This window comes from Neopsephotus bourkii, unplaced genomic scaffold, assembly GCF_033783945.1.
Source record: "Neopsephotus bourkii isolate Nb327-2 ecotype Australia unplaced genomic scaffold, CSIRO-AGI_Nbou_v1 NB_1680, whole genome shotgun sequence".
Classification (NCBI taxonomy): Eukaryota; Metazoa; Chordata; class Aves; order Psittaciformes; family Psittacidae; genus Neopsephotus; species Neopsephotus bourkii.
In genome coordinates, this window is record NW_026902154.1 from 472,757 (window position 1) to 497,013 (window position 24,257).

The 24,257-nt window shown below is 53.2% G+C and overlaps 2 protein-coding genes across 8 annotated transcripts; one reads left to right on the forward strand and one right to left on the reverse strand.

Annotated features, from left to right (window-relative positions):
• Window positions 1-27: 27 nt before the first annotated feature.
• On the reverse strand, window positions 28-9,151 carry EXOC3L1 (exocyst complex component 3 like 1). 5 transcript variants are annotated; one of them, XM_061375884.1, is made up of 14 exons: window positions 8,648-8,829; window positions 7,602-7,762; window positions 6,560-6,586; window positions 6,367-6,448; window positions 5,402-6,062; window positions 5,124-5,241; window positions 4,815-4,940; window positions 4,611-4,711; window positions 4,071-4,181; window positions 3,856-3,985; window positions 2,734-2,856; window positions 2,233-2,388; window positions 1,739-1,863; window positions 28-1,241 (listed from the first exon to the last, which is right to left on the reverse strand). In XM_061375884.1, the coding sequence occupies exons 1-14, from the start codon at window positions 8,688-8,690 to the stop codon at window positions 1,055-1,057; spliced, it is 2,151 nt and encodes a 716-aa protein (XP_061231868.1). In that variant the 5' UTR covers window positions 8,691-8,829; the 3' UTR covers window positions 28-1,054. The 5 variants fall into 5 exon arrangements, with proteins under 5 accessions (XP_061231868.1, XP_061231867.1, XP_061231866.1 ...); XM_061375883.1 differs by lacking the exon at window positions 8,648-8,829 and adding an exon at window positions 9,072-9,145 and having other exon boundaries at window positions 6,367-6,586; XM_061375882.1 differs by having other exon boundaries at window positions 6,367-6,586; window positions 8,648-8,828.
• E2F4 (E2F transcription factor 4) lies at window positions 9,128-24,136 on the forward strand. Of its 3 annotated transcripts, none has more exons than XM_061375887.1 (11): window positions 9,128-9,607; window positions 9,656-9,743; window positions 11,106-11,215; window positions 11,715-11,872; window positions 12,393-12,440; window positions 15,403-15,464; window positions 16,079-16,364; window positions 17,404-17,595; window positions 18,886-18,933; window positions 21,522-21,566; window positions 21,895-24,136. In XM_061375887.1, the coding sequence occupies exons 1-11, from the start codon at window positions 9,168-9,170 to the stop codon at window positions 22,008-22,010; spliced, it is 1,593 nt and encodes a 530-aa protein (XP_061231871.1). In that variant the 5' UTR covers window positions 9,128-9,167; the 3' UTR covers window positions 22,011-24,136. The 3 variants fall into 3 exon arrangements, with proteins under 3 accessions (XP_061231871.1, XP_061231873.1, XP_061231872.1); XM_061375888.1 differs by having other exon boundaries at window positions 9,129-9,601; XM_061375889.1 differs by lacking the exon at window positions 18,886-18,933.
• The last annotated feature ends 121 nt before the right edge of the window (window positions 24,137-24,257 follow it).

The following is a 24,257-nucleotide window of genomic DNA, read 5'->3' on the forward strand; positions in this document are numbered from 1 at the left end:
AGAGAGCACAGCCTGGATGCTGGTGAGTGATTGCTGAGCTCAGGCCTTTATTTCAGTGCCATGCAAGGAGAGCAGGATCTGGCCTGCCACAAGGCAGGAAATGTGGAGGTCCTACAGGGTGCTGCAGGGGCAGGATGCAGGAAGAGAGACAAGGCTTCGCTCCTGGTCTCCACATGGCACCTGGGGAGGACACAACCGATGGCTGGGCAGCGGTGGAAGATGGAGGAAGAGCCAGTGCCCAGGCAGAGCTGCCCATCGTGGAGGAAGCTTGTGACAGGGGGATGCTGAACACCAACACAACAGTCTTGGACTCCAGTCCTGTCCCGGATGTTGGCCAAAGAGCCAGGCCAGGAGCTGGGCAGGTCAGAGGAACTCAGAGCTGTCCCTTCACACCAGCAGGGACAGGGTTGATGGCACTACCCCAGGTGCTGAGACCCCCTTGTGCCCTTGTCCTCTGTGTGAGACACCATGAGCTGGCTAAGCTGCTCTCCACTGTCCATGCAGGGCCCAGCCTGGTGGAGCAGCAACAGCAGACTTCTGGGTTGAGCCAAAACAGAGCAAGTCATCCCATGGCGAAAACCCTCCAGGAAGCTTGGGTCCAGCAAGGCTCCAGCCTGCCTCGGAGCTGAGCTGGTAACAGACTCCATGGTGGGGTCTGCTGTTTCAGAGAACTGGGGAAACGCAAGTATCTCTAGCCCCACAGAGGTGAGGACTAACCCCAGCTGCAGACTCCTGTGCTGTGCTCTGTTTCCTCTCTTTCCTGCAGGCAATGGGCCAACCCTGAACTCCTGCCCCAGCAGTTCAGCACAGCAGCTACAGGCTGGTTTTCTCCTGACCTGGATCTCCTGGGACTGGTGCTTGCAGCAGGGAAAAATCAGCCCAGCGAGGCAAGAGCAGAGGAGGATGGCACATATCCAGACTATCTCCAACACAGGGCAAGCTGCTGTGTAGGGGATGCCATACAGCATCTCCGCTCTCCCCTCCCGCAGTCTTAGCAGTGTCCTGCATGGTCCGTATGTCTGTGGGGCAGTGGGAGCAGGCTGTGGGCACAGCGTCAGGCACACTTGCCCTTGCGAAGGCAGAAGGGCAGCTCTGGCACGGGGACCAGGATGGTGCTGAAGATGGGCCGGTAACTGTCGGGCACAACCTGGGGGTGCTGCGCCATCATGTCCAGCACCATGTGCCGCACCTCCTTGGAGACATCGCCCCGGATATCCAGCAAGGTGGAGATGTGCTCGTCGCTGCAAGAGAGCAGGAGCCGCGTCAGGCGCTGCTGTCTCGTGGCACTGTCCACAGTGCTCCACAAACCACCCCTGATCCAGAGAAGCTGAGCTGAGCCCAGTGGGGAGCTGGGGCCTTGCACCAGACAAACTTTAAGGTTTACTTGAAAATAACCCCACAAACCTTATAGATTTGGTTTTGCCATTTCATGGGTTTCAGCTGGTTCTGATATTTCCAATTTGGTGGTTTGTGATTGCTCACACTTGGTTTGGCCACCAAAATACAGGTGGGTGAGCGCCACAAGCAGAACTGCCTTTCCCTTTGCATCTTTGCCCCTGGGACTTTGCAAGAACCCCTCAAATCTGGAACGTGGGAAATGGAAACCTCGGGGACAAGGGGAAAAAGCTCAGGTTGGGGCCTGCTCTGCAGCGTAACCTCCCAGGGTCCATCCCAAGCACCTGCCCTGGGCAGACTCACACCTTCCCCTTCTCACAGGAGGCCAGAGCCGGGCTTTTACCTGACATCAGGGTACTTGGTGATGAAGCCCAGCACCTCCAGGCTGAGCAGTGCTGGGTCTTTGAGGCAGATCAGCTCCTGCAGGGCAAAGATGGCCTCCAGGCTCTGCTGACTCTGGTCCAGACCCTGGGAGGGAGAGCAGACACATGTGGGACCACAAGGCCACCACAGTCGCTGGTGAGATGCAGCCCAGTCCTCAGTACCCATACGGGGACCTGCCCCTTCCACCTCCCCATTCAGCATGTCCCACTGTGCAGCCACAGTGACCGCCACTGGACAAAGTGGATGGTCCCCCGAGTCCCTGATCCAGCCGGTTCCTCCTCTCCTGGCCTCCCAACTGCCCAGGTGTAACAGCCGTATCTTGTTCATGGGCTGATGTACCCAGCTCCATCCTAGAGGGCAGCAGGAGGGTGATGGAGTGGAGCTGTGAGCTCCCTGCACCGACCTCCCTGTGCGGCCAGCCCCAGCTCCCCAGCACACCAGAGCAGCTCTCACCAGCCCGCAGAAGAGCTCGCGGAGCTGTGTGGCATCCAGCAGCAGGCGGGCACAGAGCTGGCCCCGCTCCTCCTCACTCTTGCACACCACCTTCTTCTGCATGAGCGCCCGCAGGTACTGGCTGGCCACCAGCAGCTCGGTCTCCATCAGCAAGAGCTGGGCAGAGAGACCTGTTAGCACTGGGCACCGACTGGGTGTCAATCCCAGCGGCCCCGGCAGAGGCAGAGGAAAAGGGGTTGCATACAGCACCAACCCGTGAGGACACCCTGCTGGGAAGGCCCCTGGCTGGAGGGACAGAGAAAGGAGCTGAATCTGGGGGAAACCCTGAAGATGTTTTCATGGTCGTGCCCTCTGGGCTGCTCCAGAGGGTACAGGCTCTCCAGTAAACCCAGCAGCGACTGCATCCTCTGGGGATCCTGCACCCCACTGTGGCACCCAACCACCCACCCTCCTCGCCCGACAGACAAGAGCCATTTGAAAGACACCCCACAGCAACCATACCGTGAAGACGGGTCTCCTGACATGGGAGAAGTCCTTTGCATACTTGTCGATCACTTCGCACATGCTGCTGACAAGCTGAGACCCCAAGAGCCACTTGCGGGAATGCAGCTGCAGGCAGAGAGGCTGGAAGGAGCAGAGGAGCAGCCTGTGGTGCCTGCTTCCACTCGCCCTTGCAGCCACGGGGCATCCTGACACCCCACCATTGCTGCCTGCTCTGTCTGCAGCGCTTCCCCAGCCCCTGCTGCCAGACAAAAGTCACCATCAAACCAGAGCAGTGCTCCAGATTAGGACATAATGGAAACACACAGGGTCGGTCTTCCCTTCTCTCACACCCAGAGAGCCACTGCTTAGGGCTTCATCTAGGTCCCAATGCCCCATTGTGAGCAGCACCCGATGCCTGAGCTGCAAGCTAATCCTGTTGGAGCTTTTGGCCTGACCTGCTGCAATTCTGTTCTTAATCCCCACTCCACTTCCCTTCTGTACACGTAACACGTTTATGGCCAAGGGCTTTGATCTCCTGCTCCTGCCCCACTGTCCTTGCCTCTCTTCCTGCCTGCAGGCAGACGTTTCCTCTGTGTCTGCTGGGGCCAGACCAGTCTCCACACTGCCTGTGAGCATGTCACCCTTCAGCTGCTCCTTTGTTTTCATGGCATTTGAGCCCTAAATAGCAATGCCTTCATTATTCCAGATTTTCAGTCCAGGGAAGCTAAATGTGACTACGCTGGCAGGAAATGACTCGGGCAGCACATGGGCTCGCATCCTCTGCAGAACATCGCCTCTCTCCTGTTGGTGTTCTGCCATGGAACAGACATCAAAAGGAGCGCTGGGCAGCCAGAGGGGCTGTGGCTCCTAGTCTCTGTTGGAATGCGATTTGGGGGCCTCAAGACATTTGCCCCAGCGATGCAGCGATGTCTGGTGACACATGGGGTGAGCTGTGTGTGGTTATCAAGGTCTGGGACGCAGGCTGGTGGAGATGTCCACAGGGTGATAGCAGGGCAGGGGGTAGTGGTGGGGATGCTTAGCAGGAATGAACCCCCCCTGGGGTTGTAGCTGTAGGGCTGTTCTTGCTGGGGACTGGTTCGTTGCAGCCCTGCCGGCCTCAGTGGCTGCGGACAAATGTACCTGCAGGTCCAGAAGCAGCTCCTCCAGCAGCAGCTGGCAGGCCTTCTTCTGCGTCCTGTCAAAAGCAGCACGCAGGGACAAGGGGACTTCTCTGCAGGCAGTGTCGGGGTGCAGGGAGGAGACAGAAGAACTGGGAGAGAGAGCAGAGGGAGGATACAGCTTCCTTCTGGGTGGTGGGATCACTGTAAGAGCTACACGGTGCCGTGGCATGTTACCTGAGAGCCAGGTTGTTGTTGAGTGTGGCCAGGAGGTAGGACATGTAATACTTGGGTGTGGAACGGTCCTTCTGGTGCTCCTTCCCACACTGCACTATGGCTTCCCGCAGCCTGCAACACAGTGAGTCAAACATGGATGGGCAGAGCTCTGGATGTCTCACCGCAAAGACCTGGAGTTGGTGTGCTCCTGGGTGCGTGTGGACCTCCACAACCCTCCCAGCTTACGTGGCACTTTCCAGCTCCAGCCACCAGGTTGGAGAGTGACGGGTCACTGGGCAGGGTGGGAAATTGGACCCATTCTGGACCCCCTTGGAAGAGGAGACTGGAGCTGCCAGAGACCCCCTGGGGCAGTGAGCCCAGAGAGTTGGTGCCCCATGAGGGCTGGGACAGTTGTTCCATGGGTAGACAGGCTGCTGAGCCTTCTGTGACCTGGATGAGCACTGAGTGCTCTGCAGCAGATCTCCTCCATCACCCTATGATGCTTGGCCATGGCACCCTGGGTTTGTGAGGACGGGCAGGGGTGTGAGTGGCTCCACTGACCGGCCTAGAAATGCCTCAAGCTCCTCTAAGGCCATGTTGTAGACCTTCTGCCGCAGAGACTCCGTAATCAGGGAGGCTACCTGGATGTTCTCTTTCAGCATCTGCAGAGGGAGAGGCAAGTGGAGTCAGTGAGAGGCTGCAGGCCGTGACCCCCTTCCTGGGGGCTCTCATCATGGCCCTGCACCCACGGTGCTGCGGACCCACCTGCATGACAATGATGGGCAAGGCTGACTGGAAGAAGCCCTGATGGTCTGTCTCAGGTTCCTCTTCCCTGAACCATTCCTTGAACTCCACTTCCAGGGTCCTCTGCATCCACTCGAGCACACTGGCCTGTGGGATGGGTGCCTACCACTGTGAGCCCGAGAAGCCAGGTACTGACTCCCTTTGAGACCCAACACAGCTCAGCAGCGAGTTCTGGGCCTCGTCTCACAGTTTTCTGCTGCTGTTAGAGCAGATGCTGGCTCAGTGGTGGCCCCTGGGTCCTCATACCTATTGACTGTCCAGCTCACTCACCTTGACTTTCATCACGTATTTCCTCTCTGTCTGATCCATGAGCTCAGGGGACATCAAGGGACCCAGAGCAGAAACGTCCACTTCAGGGAGAAGGTCGGGGTGACCCATCATCTCTGGGCTGGAGGGCAGAGGTGGGACAGGGCTGGGAACACCTATGGTTTGCAGGAGTTCCCACCTCTCCCTTTACCCACTATGATCCCCAGCCACTCTCCCAACCCACACACGTGCTGGTGGTCAGCCCAGCTCTCCACAACCTCCCCTGCTGGGTCGGTGCTGACCTGTTGTACACGCAAAGCGCCCACTCCAGGAGGAGGAAGAGTGCCTGTTTGTCCAGGTCCTCCCGGAGGATGTCCTGGAGGTGGCTGCTGAGGGCCTGGTGGAAGGTGGCAGTGCAGACACTGAGGATCTTGTAGTGAGCGGGGACACACTGAACCATCAGGTCCTTCACCACACGCAGCTCAGACACAATGCCTTTCTGCAGCGCTGCCAAGTGCCTGGCCAGCCCCGACCCCTCCGTGTCCATGCGGGGGGCTTGAAAGCGAGATCCTGTGATGGTCTTCTGGAGAACGTGGTAGAACTTCTGCCGCCAGCCCTTTGGACGGCCAGGGGGCAGGAAGGTGGCCTCCAGGAGCAGAGTATCATCTATCTTCTCCTCCCGCTCAATGATCCTTATAGCGCTGACAAAGAGAACTGGGTCCTCATGCACCAGATGCAGGCTGCTGCCCACAATGTCCCACAGCTGCTTGGCCAGGGTCTCATTGAGCTCCTGGAGGCCACTGAAGTAGGACAGCACAGTTGTCTGGGCACTGGAGAATCCACGGAGGTGCAGCTGAGAGAGGATGTCGTCCCGGAGGCGCTCCATCATCATGAGCTCTGCATGGGCCTCCAGAAGCTGCTGCCCATGGAGCAGCTGCAGTGTGTGGGAGAAAACCTCTTGGACTGTGGGAAAGGGAGGAGAAATGCCAGGACTGAGTGCAGAGAGTGAAAGGGGAGGCCACCAGGGTCATGGGTACAGGGTAGCAGGGAGATGGTGAGGGGAAGGGCCTGAAATCCAGGACTTTGGGAACACCATGCTGGATCACGCCCTGGGGATGCAGTGGCATCTCCATCCACAGAGGCTTTCCAAACCCAACCAGCAAAGCCCAAGCAACCTGCTCCAGCTTTGCCACCAGCCCAGGGTTGGACTGAAGCTCTCCCCAGTGCCCTTCAGCCCAAAGCCACGAGGACCAGGCCAGTGTCTTACCTGAGAAGAGCTGGGGCAGCACCTGAACCACTGAGGCCAACTGCACGTGCTCCGCCATCAGCGCCCGCATCTGCTGGAGGCCCTGGAAGTGGTCTGCAGTGTGGAGCAGGGCCCATCGCGCAGCCCCCAGGTCCTGGCACAAGCTCTGCACCTCTTGGGCTGCCGACCGCAGCTGCTCCAGCCCCGCACTTACCCCCTCCAGGTAGGACTGGACAGTGGACTGGGGAGCAGAAGAGGACAAAGTGGCAGTGGAGCAGCTCCCAAAGGCTGGAGGACTCACACACCATGTGCTCCGTCCCTACAAGGTCCTTTGTGCATCCAGTTTTGCAGCCTCACAAGGCCACACCTGCCTCTGCCATCACACCATCATACCATTACATCCCGAACCCTTCTGTGATGACCCCATCCCACCCAGCTCCAGCAGGAGGAATGGCTCATGCATAGCTGGGAGATGGGCATCACTCTGAGTGACCAAGGCAGCAGGGTGAGCTGTAACCAGATGTTTTTCAGTTTTAAAAGACTGCTTTGCTTCTGCAGAACAGTAACAGGTCACAAGGTCTCCATGTGCACCCGTAGAGGGCATATTTATAGCATGAAGTACCTCAATGCCAATACAAACCCTCCTCCCAAATGGATTCCCATCTTTTCCAGTCCTGCAGCAGTGCTGCACATCTCTATGCCTTGTCTACTCATTTACCTCCCAGCTCCTGGTGCCAGTAAGTGCTTTAACCTAGCATCACCAGAAGCAAGCTGCTTTCTGAGGCCACATTGCTTAAAATGTGCCACCTCCTGGACAATGCACCCACAGTCCAGGTAGGACAAACTGTCTCCAAAATCATCAGGAGAAGGTTGAGGTGCTCAGACCTTCTTAGGGTCTGAGGTTAACTATTTCTTGGGTTATGCAAAAAGAGTTGCCCTGAGCAGGGAGCATGGGGAGCCCTCATGGTTGTGTGGAAATGGTGGGAATCTGCAGGCAGGGGCAGACTGGAGGTCTTTGCCTCCTCCTGGCCATGGTGAACAGGAACCTTTGGTGCTGGGATGGAATGGTACGATGTGCTGAACACCCTTGGTGGGTTGCTTTAAGGATGGGTAGAGACAAGGGAGACTCATTTTAGGACAAGATTTTGACGGAAGTGAACACAGAGATGATTCAACGCACAAGAGGGAATGCTGGCTGGGATCTCTGCTTGGGGAGGCTGTGGGTGTCCCTGGGGTGGGCTGTGCTGAACACCCACCTTCAGCCGGGACTGGATGGAGCTGTTCCTCTGCGTCTCTCGGCTCCGGTACTGCCCCAGCCCCTCCAGTTTCTTGGGGTGGTAGAACACCCCTGAAGCCCATTTCAGAGCAGCTCCTCTCGCCAACTTCTCGGCCTTCTCTGCTTCCGGCCACTCCTGATCTGGGGATGAAGCCAGGCATTAAAAAGCAGAGCGAAGCCTCTCCTGGCAGGGCAGGAAGGGCCCCTGTGGCCGGAAGCTGCCATCAGACTTCCAAGCACACCCAGATGTGTGAAACAAAGAGTGCAAGTGGGTTCAGGTGCGAGAGCCCCTGAGACACCACCACCATGGGCTGGACTGGTCACAGTGGCTGTGTTGAGGGGCTGCCACCCAGCCCCACAGCTTGGGCTGTCCCCCAGGCCCAGCACACGACCCCAGTACCGTCCCAGTGCAGTGCTGGGCTGCCTGAGGAGGGGCTGATGGCACCAGGGCTGAGGCCACCAGGCAGCCCACGGCAGGGCTGAGGCTTTGGCAGTGAGTCAGCAAGAGGGATGGCGCGATGGCAGCTCTTGCATGAGGGAGAGCCAAGCCGAGGTGAGGAGGTGGGGGGCCGCAGTGTCCCCTCTGGCACCAGGTCCAAAGCCACGCCAAGGACCTCTGGCCGGAGCAGAGCAGAGCAGAGCAGAGCTGAGAAGTGGTGCAGTTATCACACGCCAGCCCCAGCGGCAGGTTTCATTGTTTCATCTTGCCCTCTCCCCAGCACCTCCCTACAGCCTGTGGGGATGTCACCATCAGGCTCTGCTCTGCTGCGAGCCTGCCCGCACGGGCACTGGAGGCTTCAGAGGCGGACGGCTTTGAGGACGAGCCGTGTTATGAGCAGCGCTGCGTTGGGCGCAGCTATCACCGTCAGGAAACAGAGCCAGGCTTCACCCTCACCAAGAGCACAAGGGCCAGCCCCGGCACAGAGAAAAGGCCCATGAGGTGTCGAGGCAGAGGGCAGGGGAGACCCCGAATTGTGCTGCAAGCCATCCCTCCCTGCCCACCGCCGCCCCGGGGCTGGCCGTTACCTCTGGGGCTCGCAGCGCGCTCGTCCTCCGCAGACAAGCCCATGGTGTCCTGGCTGTGCGGGGCTAACGGACCCAGGGCAGGGCTGGGAGGAGGAAGCGGCGGCCGTTTCCTCAGCCTCAGATCCCCATTGTGTTCCCGCAGCTCAGGACGTCAGGCGCGGGGGGCGGAGGGGAGGGGGGGCACAGGAGGAAAGGCGCCGCGGCTGCCGCAGGGCTCAGGTCTCGAAGTCAGGCCGTGTCCCCCAGGCGGCCCCGCGGCTCTACCCGGGGAGCACGAAGCGAGGGGCGCCGGCCCCCGCTAGCGCTTCCAGCGCACCTTGTCCGGCCGTTCCGGGAGCACAGCCAGGAAATATCCGCCTGGCAGAGCCAACCGCGGGGGAGGGAGCGGTGAGGGGGAGAGAGCGCGGGGGAAGCGGCGACGGACCATCCCCACCGGGGACGGGCTTTTCGCACTGGGGACGGACCATTCCCGCGGGGAACGGACCATTCCCGACTGGAGACAGAGCCTTCCCGGCCGGGGATGAACCCACCGGCACCCCTGAGACAGACACAGCCCTCCCGGGGCGCGGGACAAAGCGTTTGCCGTCGCGCTGGGACGCACGATGGGCACAGCAGCAAACCGAGTGCTGCAGGGTCTAACTGTGGCCTCGGTGCCGCTGCGAGCGAGGGGGGGGACGCCCCGGTTTTACCCTGGACCGTTCCCCGCCGCGCCCGGGGCAGGCGGCGCCCGCGACCAGCACCGCGGCCCCGCCGGGTCCCCCCAAACAAGCAGCCCAGACCCCTCTCCCGCCCCGGAAGCTGCCGGATTGCCCCACGGCCCGGAAGCGGAAGCGCGGCGGTGCCGGAGCCGGCGGACGGCAGGCAGATGGCGGAGTGTGGGCCGCAGCCCTCCGGTGGTGGGAGCGGGTCCGGGTCCGGGTCCGGGTCCGGGAGCGGGTCCGGGTCTGGGTCCGGGTCCGGGTCCGGGTCTGGATCTGGGTCTGGGTCCGGAAGCGGCGCTGCTCCGAGCCGGCACGAGAAGAGCCTGGGGCTGCTCACCACCAAGTTCGTGTCGTTGCTGCAGGAGGCCAAGGACGGCGTGCTCGACCTCAAGCTGGTGCGGAGCGGCCCCGGGGGGGGGAGTGGGTTGGACCGGGACTGGCTGGAGGGGGGTCGGCATTCGGGGCAATGTCGGGCAGTGTTTTCGTGGTTGAAATATCCGTTAAGTGGGTTGGTGTTGGTTAGAGTGTGATCGGGTAGGTGATGCTATGAAGGCTGAAGCACCTCTGCTCTGACAGGCTGAGAGAGCTGGGCTGGTTCAGCCTGGAGAAGAGAAGGCTCCTTAAGGGGAGACCTTAGAGCAGCTCCAGTGCCTAAAGGGGGTACAGGAAACCTGGAGAGGGGCTTTGGACAAGGGCCTGTAGGGACAGGACAAGGGGAATGGCTTTAACCTGACAGAGGGGACACTGAGATGAGATCTTGGGAGGAAGTTCTTCCCTGTGCAGGTGCTGAGGCCCTGGCACAGGGTGCCCAGAGAAGCTGTGGCTGCCCCATCCCTGGCAGTGCTCAAGGCCAGGTTGGATGGGGTTTGGAGCAACCTGGTCTAGTGGAAGGCGTCCCTGCCTGTGGCAGGGGGTTGGAGCTGGATGAGCGTTGAGGTCCTTTTCAACCCAAACCATTCTATGATATGATCAGTTGTGTGGGTGTAGGGTTGCCAAAATGCTGGTCTGTTACTGCCAGGTGAGAGAGAACATCATTCCTGTGCTCTGTGTGTGGTGCTGCTGGTGCTGTTGGTCCTGGCTGTGCTGGTGCAGCACACATGCTCTTATGCTGGGTTGCTGGGTGGTAATGGAAAAGGTATATTCGTGCATTCTGGCATGTCCCGAAGCCTGAGGGGAGTAATACTGCATGAGCAAGGCAGAAAGTTGCAGGGCTGCTCTGGAGCTCCTGCCTTGCAGCCATGCTTCTGCTCCTCCTGGCATTCTGTCTTTCAAACAGAGAAATCTGCCTCTTGAAAGGTGTTGAAGTTTTATCAACTTCATCAGTTCCAATTTAGAAAAGACCTTTGAGTGTTTACTTTTCTAAACCATTGCACTTACAGAGACAGCTCCGCATTCTTCTTCCCATCCCCATCTCTTCCATCCTGAAGGAGCACTGAATTTTCAGGCTACCCAATTAGTATCTTCTAGCACTGCTTTGCTGCTGTGGAATGATAATTTGCGGATCCACCATGAGCTGAATGGCTGAATTTGGTTTGTGTTTAGTGAGGAGATTGCAAGGTAAGAGAACGGACAAAGGGTCAGCAGCGTCTTCTCTCATTGTCATAATGACATTGGGAACATGGATGTGTAATTTGAGGTGCTGGAACAAGACAGGAAGAAGATGGTGAGCAGAGTGCTTGGCCAGGAATTAACCTGACAGGCAGGAAGGAGCAAAATATGACTGAGAGTTTGGAGTTAAGTGCGTAACCTTTTTGCAGGCTGCGGATACCTTGGCTGTGCGACAGAAACGACGGATCTACGATATCACAAATGTCCTGGAAGGCATTGGGTTGATTGAGAAGAAATCCAAGAACAGTATCCAGTGGAAGTGAGTGACAAAAGAAGGTTTAAATTGTTCACAGGTTCCTTCTAGGCCAGGTCTGAGTGACACTGGGATTAAAATGTGCTGCTCAGACCAGGGTTCTTCAGTTGTCTGTATGTTCTGGGACTTCCCCAGCTGGGCTATGGTGATGGCAGTAATGAGGAAAGCTGAAGTACTTATGTCTTTTTTTTTTTTTACAGCAGAGCTGTTATTTTGACAGAAACTGTTTGAAGCACTTTTGTCTAAAAAAGATGCCTGTCATGGGACTGGAGATGGGCAAGAGTCCTGCCAGTCTGCAGGATGTAGGAAGATGTATCAAATATTGCAGACATTGCAGTGCTGGGAGGTGGGGATCTAGAGCAGGTACAGATGAGGCCTTCTGGGTGATCTGGCCTTTGGCATGTGACAGGGGTGGCAGTAAGGGAGGTGGCAGCCTCTGAGAAGTTGGGGCTGGTCTGGGTGCCTGCAGGGCCTGACGCATCTCACTCCTTTTTATCTTGCCTAGAGGGGTGGGTCCTGGCTGCAATACTCGCGAAATAGCTCACAAACTGATAGAGCTGAAGGCAGACATAGAGGACCTGGAGCAGCGGGAGCAGGAGCTGGAGCAGCAGAAGATGTGGGTGCAGCAGAGCATCAAAAATGTTACAGAGGACATGAAGAACAGTCAATATCCTTTGTGTGAACCCATTACTGTCTCTGCATTTGCTTGTGGAGCTGGAAAGCAGAGACCTGAGGGCTGGGTTGGTGCCGCCCTGCTCACGGCAGAGGAGTGGTGGTGACCTGTTGCTGCTGGAGGATCTGCACTGAAAGGGTCAAAAGGCAGTGCCTGGCTTTGGAATTGGGGTATCTGTCCAGCCTGGGAACCAACTTTCTCTGGGGTGCATGGCTCCTTGCCTGGCTTTTTAAAGTAAAAACCACTGTAATGTTTACCATGGTGAGAAAAGTGCTTCTCTCTGAGTCACAGGTACCACTTCCTCGAGGGCAGAGCTGCTCCTGTGGCTTGCCTCTCAGGATATCAGCTCTGACGAGCATATAGCTTGTAGGCCTCACCTGCAGACTACTTCAGAGCATGGCACAGGGAGCCTTCTGGGAATGGCATTTCTTGTGCTCAGGAAGGAAGCGCCAGGTGCCCTTTGAGTTCTCTGACTGCACAGGAAGCTGCAGGCTTTCTCCTTAACATTAGAAACATTAGCATATGTGACACATGAAGATATCTGCAGCTGCTTCACAGGTGAGGAAGTGACAGTCTATCGCAAAGATGTAATGCTGCAGTCCTAGCAGTCTGTCCCATCTGCTTCCTCTCTCCAGGGAAGAGGAGGGAGGGAACCGCAGGCTGCCCAGCAGCATCAGGTTAAATGTAGTATGAGCTCTGATGCCATCCTGGGTTTATGTAGCACTCAGTTGTAGCTTTCTTGTCACCATCAGAGCAGGCAGGTGGTTTCTGTTACCGGAACATGGCTGCTATTCCTAATGAAGTCTTTTTGCTGGGTGTCACTGTGTGGATGTGCGCATGTTAAGTTAGAAGCCTGTTTTTTAGAACACTCTGCACCCAAGCCCTTAAGTTTTAGGGGCTTGGGTGGACAGTTTTCTAATAAAGAAGATTTTATTGCATGATAGAGATCTCGGTATAAGCAGGAAGACAACATAAGACATAGTCCCCTAGCTGCATCATGACCTCTACCAACAAGAACAGGATGGAAGGGAATACACTGCTGTGACCTCACTCCCTTCTGTACTGTCTTCATAAAGCCGTGAGGTCCCTGTATGTGTCTCTGTGGGGCAGAAGTGAAGAAGACCCACAGGAGTGTCTCTTCTCTATTGCCAATTTTAATGACAGCTGTAGGGCCAAAACTAATTAAATAATTCCCTGGTGGCCTGTGTGCAGCTCAGCAGCCTGCAGGACGTCAACTGTTTGTGCTGTAGTGGTGTGGGCTCACCTTTCTGCTTCAGTGGACACCTCACCTTTTCATGACCACGAGCAGCCTGCATCTGCATGAAGCAGAGACTGAAGCTGCTTACCCTGACCTCCCACATGTAATCTCACCCGTGTCTTTTCCAAGCAGTCTTCTCACCCTACGCTTCATCAGCTCTCCTGTTTTTCTTCTTTGCCTTTGTGTGCTTTCCTTATTCACCAGCAGGCTTTATACTGCTCAAGTTCCTGCTGGTACTATATGCAACCCCCTCTTACTGTTTCTTCTGACTGAAGCTAGTGCTTTTGGGGGCAGGGATTGTGTTTTCAGTTTGACAGTGCTTGGGGCCAGATAATTCTTCCAGATTGTTCTGAGTTTACTGGAGACCATCAGACAGCTTGTTGCTTGGTTGATTGAGTGTTTCGCATTTTATTGCACCTGGTTTTTGTAAAGCAGCTTGTGTTTGAAGTTAGACCTCACCAAAACACACAGAGATTAGAAGGCAGATCTGAATTCCCTCCAGAAGAGAGGTTTGATTCATGTTTTTCCACTGTCTGTTCAGTTTTCTTGTAGGAATGTGCCTTGCGTGACTTTTGATTTCTTTTTGAATTTCAGCTCTTGTTTTTTCTGATTAATTGCTATTGAACTGTCTCTCACAAAGTGAGTTAGGGGTTGAGAATTTCCGTGCTTGGACTCTTGTCAATGAATTCATTACTTGGATTAATTAAAAGGAAAATAATTAAGAATATATTAGTTTTTAGTGACATTGAAATGTAATTTTCCCATCTGTTACTGTTATTGCAGACTCAGAGAGAAAATGGAAACACACTGTACACTTTTGTAAAAGTATTTGGGATGTAGCTATCAGGGGAGGTACAAACACAGCACCTGTATTTGAAACTAACAGGTCTTAAAGCTTGAGCTTGGGTCTTTCAGCTTTAATATGCATTGAGGTGGCCTGGAGAAGAGAAGGCTGCGTGGAGACCTCATAGCAGCCTTCCAGTATCTGAAGGGGGCCTATAGGGATGCTGGGGATGGACTCTTCCTTAGGGACTGTAGTGACAGGACAAGGGGTAATGGGTTCAAGCTTAAACAGGGGAAGTTTAGATTGGATATAAGGAGGAAATTCTTTCCTGTTAGGGCAGTGAGGCACTGGAATGGGTTGCCCAGGGAGGTTGTGAATGCTCCATCCCTGGCAGTGTTCAAGGCCAGGCTGGACGAGGCCTTGGGTGATATGGTTTAGAGCGAGGTGTCCCTGCCCATGGCAGGGGGTTGGAACTTGATGATCTTAAGGTCCTTCCCAACCCAAACTATTCTATGATTGTATGATTCTGTGTCTCTTAACATTTTTCTTAAGTGCATATTTGTTAAGGGAATTCCATGTTACTGTCAAGTCCTGTGTTATTTTGAATCCCTGTAATCTTAGAGGATCTGACCTTTGATTGCCTGCCTGAAATTACAGGCTGTGCTCCTCTGCTCTCCATTCTCTCCCATTGCTCCGAGGATCTTCCATATTACAAGTGAAGCTTAATGCAGACTACCAGTGAAGTGCAAATACTAACCACACTAAAGCTGAAACATTCAAAGTGAAAGCTGATAACTGCTTAGTCTGAGTGTGTCTAGTGTTCACAGCACTGGTATTTCTCTGTTCACATTTCTCTAAACCCGAATGTAGACTGGAAGCTGCTCACTTGTGGTTGTGTTAGTAGGAAGACAGATCTTAAGGAGCTGCAGAATTTGAAAAGAAAATACGTTGTCAGCTGGGATCCCAGCCCTGCATGTGCTGGGCTCTGCAAGGTCCAATACAACTAGCACCAGGTAGCTGTCTTACCAGTATTGACTGTGGAGTATTGGTTTTGGGTACTGGATCTCCAGTATGAGGTTGCTGTGCTGTTGGCAGCCTGACTCCTCAGCCTAGTTCAACACCATCTCTCTGCTGCTGGTGCAGAGTTGTGTGCTCTTTTGGTTCTAATTCACATCTAAAAGCTTGTGACAGTAGGAGGAAAGATCCTTCCTCCAATATTAAGGTCTTCTCAGAAGTGAATTTAAGCCAGCCTTTCTGAGGAAAAGAAAGGTTAGTCCTGTTAATGATGCCACTAAAACACTAGGATTACTTTAGGAGAAGTTTTGCACGTTCTTTGGGCCCTGAGCAGTTGGGCATGTTGGGAGCTGTTTGATATGCTTAGCAGATCAGGTGGGTGTAAATGGCAATCCTCTGGAGATGGGGGGCTTTGAGGAGGGGCTCTTTGTCAGTGCTTAATGATCATCAGTCTGTTTCCACAGGAGACACCCTGCTTGCAATTCGAGCCCCATCAGGCACACGTTTGGAGGTGCCCATCCCTGAGGTGAGCAAGAAATGCATGGGCAAAGTGCAGGAGTGTGCTTGTGTGTGTGCTGGGGCAGGGGTTGTTGCTGGATTGACCAGGCTGAGAGTCGTAAGTCAGGATGTTGATGGAGTCAGAGAAACCAACAACCCAAGGAAAGCTCCAGATACTAAATAGTTGCCAGGAAACTGTTATTTGGAAGTATCTGAGTATTTGCAGAAGCAGCGGGGGAGAGGATAGTCCTGAGAGTCAGGGGAGTTGTATGTGGAACAGTGCCGAAGTGTCTGGACAGCACGTCTTGGAATCACAGCCTGGTTTGGGTTGGAAGGGACCTCAAAGCTCATCCAGTTCCAACCCCCTGCTAGACCAGGTTGCTCCAAGCCCCATCCAGCCTGGCCTTGAGCACTGCCAGGGATGGGGCAGCCACAGCTTCTCTGGGCACCCTCACAGGGAAGAACTTCTGCCTAAGAGCTCATCTCAATCTCCCTCTTTCAATTTAAAACCATTTCCCCTTGTCCTGTCACTACATGCCCTTGTAAAAAGTCCCTCTCAGATGTCTTGCCTCTGTGAAATTCCTGTTCTGTTTGGATAGGGCATCTCATGTACGGTTTTGTTTTGCTTTTGACTTTTCTCAGGGTCTGAGTGGGCAGAAGAAATACCAGATCCATCTGAAGAGCACAAATGGTCCCATTGATGTTCTCTTAGTAAACAAAGATACTTGGAGCTCTCCTCCTGTTGTACTGCCTGTCCCTCCACCTGAAGATCTCATTCAGTGCCAGGTAGTTGCAGCCTCAAAACCACCGATCTCACCAGTTGCCCACTTCCAGGAGACATCTGTTCCCAGCAGCACCAAGCCCTCTACACCAGCATCTACCAGCAGTCAGGAGCACAGCCCTCCTGCACAGAATCCCACAAACACAGGTGAGAGGGAAGCTGCGAGAGGCAGAAACAGGATGGGGGCTGACAAGGAGAGTACATGCCTCAGCCTGGATGGGGCTGGCACTGCTGGTCATGCAGCTCTGTCAGCTCCTGGCAAAGGGGGCATCTCTGCATTTGCTGCAGTGAGCCTCTTCTGTCTTCATTAGTGGAACTGGCTTTGGTAACGGAAGAAAGACACTTGGCTTCAGGGGGTGGTGCCAAGCTGAAGGAGCAGTGGTGGAGAGAGACTGGTCATACAGATTGGCAGAAGTTTGTAAAAGGGTCTTTTTGAGTCTCAAGTTCAACTTTCAGTTTGAAAAAACACTTTGTTAAAAATACTACGTTAGGTTGGTTGCAACTTTGTCCAGCTAAATATTGAAAGCTTCCAGCAGTGGAAATCCCTAGCTTCCTTGGTGAGCTCTTCCAGAGCTGCAGCAGTCTCTCAGCAAATTCCTTTTTCCAGATACCTGGATGCTTTGGGCTGCATCTTGTGCCTGTTGTGCATGTTAATGTTATTTGGCACCACTGAGAAGTTCTTAATTTTTGTACCTACCTTTCAGGTAGCTGCAAGATTCTGTTACATTGCCCTTAGACTTCTCTTTGCCTGACTGAACAAGCCCAGCTCCCACCCCATCCTTGTAGGCCATGTGCCCTATACCCCTGGCCAACTTGGTAGCCCTCAGCTGGATCTTCTCCACATCTTTCTTGAACTGGAGAATGGCCAAAGCTGGATCCCAAGTGCAGTCTCAGCACTGAGCAGGATAGTAACTTCCCTCAGTGTGTTGGCCACACATCTCCTGGCATAGCTTAATGTTTGGCTTGTATTAACTGCTCTGAGAGCATGCTTTTGGCTTATGTGCAGCCTGACATCACCATGACTTCTCCCCAGCAGAACTGGAACAGGGAGGTTTTGCTGGGTGAAAGCAAGAAGACTTCTTCCTATGTAGCTTGGCCAGCATTGCAATGAGGATTGAGTCTGCTGCAGCTTGCTCTGGAGCTGGTGGGAGGTAACCTTCCTATGTGTGTCTGTGGCTCTTCCCAGAATGCAGTATCTCAGCAGCAGAGTCCAAGAGCAGCGATGACTTTGATCCCATTGAGAATGTCTCCGTATCGCCCAGCCAGCCGGCTGGGTTGGACACCCAGCCGCTCCAGTCCTCTGCCTCGCTGGACAGCAGCTCCATCGTACCCAGCCCCTCCACTGCCTTTGAGCCCATCAAGCCTGACCCTACAGAGAGTGAGTATTCACCTTTGTTTCATGCATTGCTCCAAAAGCATCCTGTTTGGAGTGAGACACTAGACCAGGTTGCTCCAAGCCCCATCCAACCTGGCCTTGAACACTGCCAGGGATGGGGCAGCCACAGCTTCTCTGGGCACCCTGTGCCAGGGCCTCAGCACCCTCACAAGGAAGAACTTGTGCCTAAGAGCTTATCTCAGTCTCCCCTCTGTCAGGTTAAAACCATTCCGCCTTGTCCTGTCCCTACAGGCCCTTGTCCAAAGCCCCTCTCCGGGTTTCCTGTAGCCCCTTTAGGCACTGGAAGCTGCTCTAAGATCTCTCCTGAGCCTTCTCCAGGCTGTCAGTGCTAGAAAACATGAAAGGGATGCTCACATGATACACATCTCTGCTGTTATGTGTAGGATTATTCCTTTTCAGTCCCTTCTGTGCACAGTTTCCAGGTTTTGTGATTCTGTGAAGCTGTAGAACTTGCAGGCATCACTGTGAGCACCTTTGTAACACTTGGGGAATTTTCAGTAGTAGAACTCTCATCTCTGTTTTTCTCCTTTACCTGGGAATACTTTCTCTGTCTTTAGTAATCTTGTGGGTTTAATGATCTTGCAGTGTAGATTTGGGGAGCTTCTTGGTGTGCTTGGTGAGGTGAAATGGGCTTTAAAAAGGGAACATTAGAGCTTTATGCCAGGAAATGGCAGGCTGGCCCAAGGAGAGAAAAGCATTCTCTAGGTAAGACGCACTGCTGTAATGTTTTGAAGCCTACCTTCACTGCAGAAACACTCTGGGTTAGAGGGTTATGGTTAGAAGAGGAAATCTTACCAGTGCTTCTTTCACACTTCTGCTGCTGGCATGTCCAGGAAGCGTATCTGACTTTATCTTGGAGTAATCTTAATTGTGAAATTAGGCCTTTGATGTGCATATAGTTTACCATATTCCAGCAGGCCTGTGCTGCCTCTCTAAAGGCATGTCCTCATCCTACACAAGATAAATCAAGGGGGTGCACGCAAGCTGACACCATGTGAGGCATACGTCCAGGCAATTACTCTGGAGATGGTGACTGTGATAACATGTTCATGTCCTGGGGCTCCTATACGTTTATTTTAAAGTGGTCAAGCTTTAAGTATTATATTGCTTATCATTGCAGCAGAAATATGTAACACTGGTAACAGCAGAGTTCTGGATGGCATAGGATGATTTGGGTGTGTAAGGAGTACAGTAGGATAGTAGGTGATTATGCCTTAAAGCTTCAGACTGTTCATGTAATGATGCAAACCATTTGGTTGATTGTATTTGCAGTCTTGGAACTTCCCAAAGAGCTGTTAGAGATGTTTGATCCAACAAGAGGTATGTTCACTCCCTGACCTCAGCTTTGTTCTGCACCCATCTACCTGCAGAAGTGGGACAGTTTGTTTTATTCACTCCCTTTTGGATTATTTTCGATGTGTTTTTTGTAGGGTGCCTCTGGCCTTTGGTGGCTGCTGGCTCTACTTGTAGTTAGGCACTCTTAAAATTGCTGTTTTCTGTATGAATTTTTCTGTCTTTGTGTTCCCAGCAACCTTTGCTGGAGTTTGCCCAATAGTGTGCACATGAGGGCTTTCCTGTTGCCGTGCCAACACTGATCTGGGCTCTGGGTGCTCATGCTCCTTCTCCAACTCATCTGCACCATGTAAAATTAAAAATCCCTGTTAGTCCTGTTTCAGCTGTAGCCTGCCCAAGGCTAATCCAAGCAAATACTCCAGGGAGATAGCTGCCTCTCATCTAAATGCCCCTGGTTTTGGTGGTGTTGGTAGTTTTGGAGCACTAGGGGAGGGGATACTGTTACTTGTGTTAGAGTCCTGCCCCTGCCCAAGGAATGTCTCGATGTTGCTTCCTAATGGCGGGATGGACTTGTGGCTAAGAGCAGGAGAGGTGAAGAAATTTGGTCTGACATAAGCCTAAAGTGTGAAACTCTTTGTTTGCACATTTATTTCCTTTCAGTGCTGGTGGAATACTTTCTAGCCTTGCTGCTAGGCAGAGCCAAGCACACACCAGCCCTTCAGTGGTGGTCCCAGAGTATGTACAGTGCTCTAGCATGTGCTTTGTGAAAGTGCTGCCTTTGTGTAAAAACTCGTCAGTCCCAAATTCAAGGCTGCAGCCTGTGTGTGAGGAGCCCTGTCTTCTGCGGTCAGCCTGGAGAGCTCCTTTCCTCCTTGCCCAGCACCCAGAGTGGGTGAACTCTTGGTAATGCCTGAGTACACCTGAAGAGCAAGTTTGACTTTGCAATGTGAGACATAAACTGCTGCAAGACTGCAGATGAGGTAGAAGATGTAGCTTAACTCCAGCTGACACTACTAAAAAGGTGTTTGCTGTCTATGGTAATTTGTGTTGTTTTATGGAGTATTCCTCCCATATTCCTTCCCCTTGGAGGGGGAAGATAGAGATCCAGGAGTGAAGGACAAAACAGAGTCAGTAGCTGCAGAGGCAAAGCTCAGGACTGGAAAAAAAGCCGAACTACAGAGGTCAGAGAAATGGGCCTTGCAGAAAGCTCCATGCAGCTTCTTTCCTCCCAGTAATCCTAGTAACGTCGCCCAGGCACTGATGGCTGCTTTAAGGCAATTTAAGCTGCAAAAGCCTGGAGTTCTTCTTTAGTGTTTTGTATTGGAATTACTTTTTTAGCATGCTTTTCCCTGTCTTTTAAATGGGTGCTTCAAAACTGCTTGTTTTAAACTCATATCCTGGAAAAAGCCTGAATTGCAACACACACAGGTACACACCCTCCTGTATTATCAGACCTAATCTAAAAAGGCTGGTTTTGCATTTAATTGTTATTTATTGAAGCTGGTTTTAGTCCTGTCTAGTCACTTGGCATTGGAATTCTCTCATTTCATGGCACAGAATTAGACAAGTGGGTTCTTGTCTTCTAGTAAGTGGGCTCATCTGAGTTTCTTTTTTGAAAGTTTATTTCAAGTGCAGGTGATGACAACTCAGTTAAATTGAACTGGAAGTTCTCTGGGCACCCTGTGCCAGGACCTCACCACCCTCCCGGGGAAGAACTTCTGCCTAAGAGCTCATCTCAGTGTCCCCTCTGTCAGGTTAAAGCCATTCCCCTTGTCCTGTCCCTACAGGCCCTTGTCCCAAGCCCCTCTCCAGGTTTCCTGCAGCCCCTTTAGGCACTGGAGCTGCTCTCAGGTCTCCCCTTCAGGAGCCTTCTCTTCTCCTGGCTGACCCAGCCCAGCTCTCTCAGCCTGGCTCCAGAGCAGAGCTGCTCCAGCCCTCGCAGCATCTCTGTGGCCTCCTCTGGACTCACTCCAACAGCTCCACATCCCTCCCATGTTAGGGCCCCAGAGCTTGGTGATCCAGGAAGGCCATGCAGAGTTCAGCTGTGCAGTCTGTTTGGCAGCAGGCAGCCAGTGAATCTGCCAGGGCATATGGCTGGATTAGGCCATGGGCCAAAGGGAGCAAATTAGGGGGCCAAAGAACAAAAATGTGGAGGAGGAGACAGGAGGCTTATTAGTTTTCCTGCTCCTGGAACATTTCATTTGGTTTATTTTTCTTTTTTCTCATGCTTAGCAAAGTTGGTGGGTAATTGAGGACTGTGAATATGGGCTCTATCAGCTCCATTTCAGATGTCTGTTGAAAAGTTGCCTATGGGGGTTTTGGGGCACTAGCTAGCCTGCCAGTGCAGGGGTAGGGCACAGCCTGTCACCTGAAGGACACTGGTGTGTGGTTGAGCTAAAACAGGCAGAAACTTCCTGCAGAATTTTTGATGTAGTTTGAACTGTCTGTCACCAATTTACCTTTGCCCATGGCCTTTACTACTGCCTGCTGCACACCCTGTGCCTTAGGGAAGGGACAACAAGGGTGAGGAGCACCCTGGGAACGGTGGGAGAACTATACAGCAGCAGAGTATGACAGCAGAGCGTGTGGCTTAACCATGCTTATTTCTTCCCCAGAATGTATGCATTCTGACCTGCTGGAAGAGCTTATGTCATCTGAAGGTGAGTCTTTGAGCCTTGCTTTCATGGGGTGGCCTCTCCAGGGGAGGAAGACCATGCTGTGGAGCTTCAGCCTTATGGCTGCACACTTGCCCTCATCTTTTCTGGGCTCTGGACACAGCCTCTGTTCTCACTGTCCTGCCAGTCCCTGAGAGAAGTGTAAGAACCAGGAAAGCCTGTCTCTTCCATATCACAAGGCTGATTTGAAGCAACCTCAACGACTTCCTGTGAGGTGGCCTCGTGGCTCCACAGCTCCATGCCCACTGGCAGCTCTTGGCTAGGTGTGGGAGTGCTGGGCTTTGTAACCAACTGTGAGCTTCTCTTTTCCCAGTGTTTGCTCCCTTGCTCCGCCTCTCCCCTCCACCTGGAGATCATGACTACATCTACAACCTGGATGAGAGCGAAGGCGTCTGTGACCTCTTTGATGTGCCTGTCCTCAACCTCTGACTCCTCAGTGCAGCTGTGAGCCTCACAAGCACAGGCCCTTTTGTAACTCTTTTGGAAAGTGTCTGTTTTTGGATTCCTTTTATGCTAGAGCTCGATAAGTGATCGGTTCAGAGATGCTCTCTTATGGACTCAGAACCAGGAGATGTGGACTTGCAGGCTGGGAGCCTCCCTATAGCTTCTTCCTCTGTTGCATGTGCAAAGTGCATGTGCAACTTGCCCCGTGCATCTCACTCTCCATTGGATTCTGGGCCTCCCTTCAAAGGGTCTGTGTTTTGAGTGTTCCTAGTTCATCTGTAGAGTTGCCCATGTGCCTCTCTGAGCTTTCTCAGATCTGCATGCCTTGGTTTTTCCTGCACTCCCAGAGGCACTTTGCACCTCCTGGGTACCACAAGGAGCCCTAATAGCGTGGTCAGTTAACAAACCCGGAGGTAGTTAGCTACATTTTTCAATGTGAGCAGGTCAGATCGGGGTGGCTGCATTTCTGAATGATGAGGGGAAAAAAAAATGGCACCAAAGTGTCCATTTCTTTCAGTGACTCCAGACCAACTAGTACGTTCTACAAAAAAAGCACTTTTTTTAGCCAGCTGTGCCTCCTAGTGGGACTCAGGAGCTGAGCACTCCTGGGAGGACCCAGGAGCTCAGTCTTTCCTTGCTTGTGCATCAGCAAGAGCGCTGCTTCTGCGTTCCCCAGTCTGCTGAGGCATGAGCCTAGGGTTCCAGCTCCTTGTACGCAGCTGTGCTGTTCCTACAGGGCTAAACAAGAAGTGCCAGTATGGTTCAGTTTAGATTTTGTTTGGTTTTGCCTGACTGAAGAGATGTTGGAAAGGATAAAACTGCTCCAGCTGGTGCCTGTAAGTTACTCCAGGTACATCAGAGCCTGCTCATATTTGCAAATAGTTGTCTTCTCCAGCCATTGCACTTGAGCCTTCAACTGTCTAAAAGGCGACCAAGCAGTAACCATTCAGTAGTACTTTGCTGTAACAAGTTATACAGATGTTGTCATAATAGTGCTTTCCCCTCCCCACTTTTTCCCTCTCAGAGTTTGTTCAGGACCAGACTTCCTCGAAATTTGATTTCCTCCTCTACTGTTCATACCCACACTTCCAGTTCTTGATCCTGTGGCAGGATCTTCACCTAGCATGATGCTTTCTCTGCATCATTTTTCCTCAAGTTGTTCTTCCTTGTTTTGTAATGGAAGGCCTGTTGTTGGGTTTGTTGTGGTGATTGGGTGGTATTAGTCTTGGACCGTGGGCAGTTTAGGTGGAGTAAAATGCCCTCACGGATTTGGGCTGTGTTTTGAAAGCTCCAGTTTCTGGGTTTCGTTCAGGTTCTGCATTTGAGTGTATTCAATAGTTTTGCACATCTTCCTGCCAACACAGTGGTAGCAGCTTTCCTGCCTTTCCTCATACACAAACTGTGAAAAGAGTTCCAGGCCAGGAGCATGGGCCTTGCAGAGAAGGTGCTTGCAGCCGACCATGTAACCTGCTGGTATTTAACTTCTCCTGTTAGCCAGAACCACAGCCAGCTGGAGCACCACCATCCCAGTAAGGGATGTCAAGTGTTCAGTTCTTGGAGCCCACAGAGGTGACAAGAATATATGCCTGGGACCTGCATCCTTAAGGTGGCTCCTTGGGCCACCCATGTGGGTCTGCTCCAGAAGAGCTGGGAACAGGACGGCTTCCAGGACCATCTCTGCAGCCCCATCCTCTTTGGCAACGGCATGAAGAATCCAGGAGGAACACGGGGATGCTCCAGTTTGAAGCAGGCAGCAGCTGCCAGTGAGGCAGCCTTGGTGTGGGACCCAGGCAGCAAAATTCCATCATGTGGCCAGTCCCTGGGCCTTCCCTCCTTGGCATGGAAGCCGGTCAGGATACCCTGGTCCTGTGCGCATTAGCTAGGTCAGTGGCTTTGGTGTAACTCGAGCTCTTGGCTTGGCCCTTGCCCTCCTTTCCAAGCATTTGTGTTGAGACGACCCTTGGAAAAAGGATACCTAGGGAAAAAATGTATTGAACTTTTCATATATAAAGATTATTTTTATACTTTTCTTTTCTTTTTGCAAGAAAGTTGCCTGTAATATTTGTACAGTGTTCTTCTCTGAGGTGAATAAACAAAAACACTTTCCAGAGGCTCCTGTGCTGGCCTGCCTTTCTCTCCGCTCCCTCAAGGCGGTGCCGGCCCTTCCGTGGGGCCGGGCACTCTCCCGGGAGGTGGGTCCCACCGGGCCCGCGTCAGCTCAGGTGAGAAGGG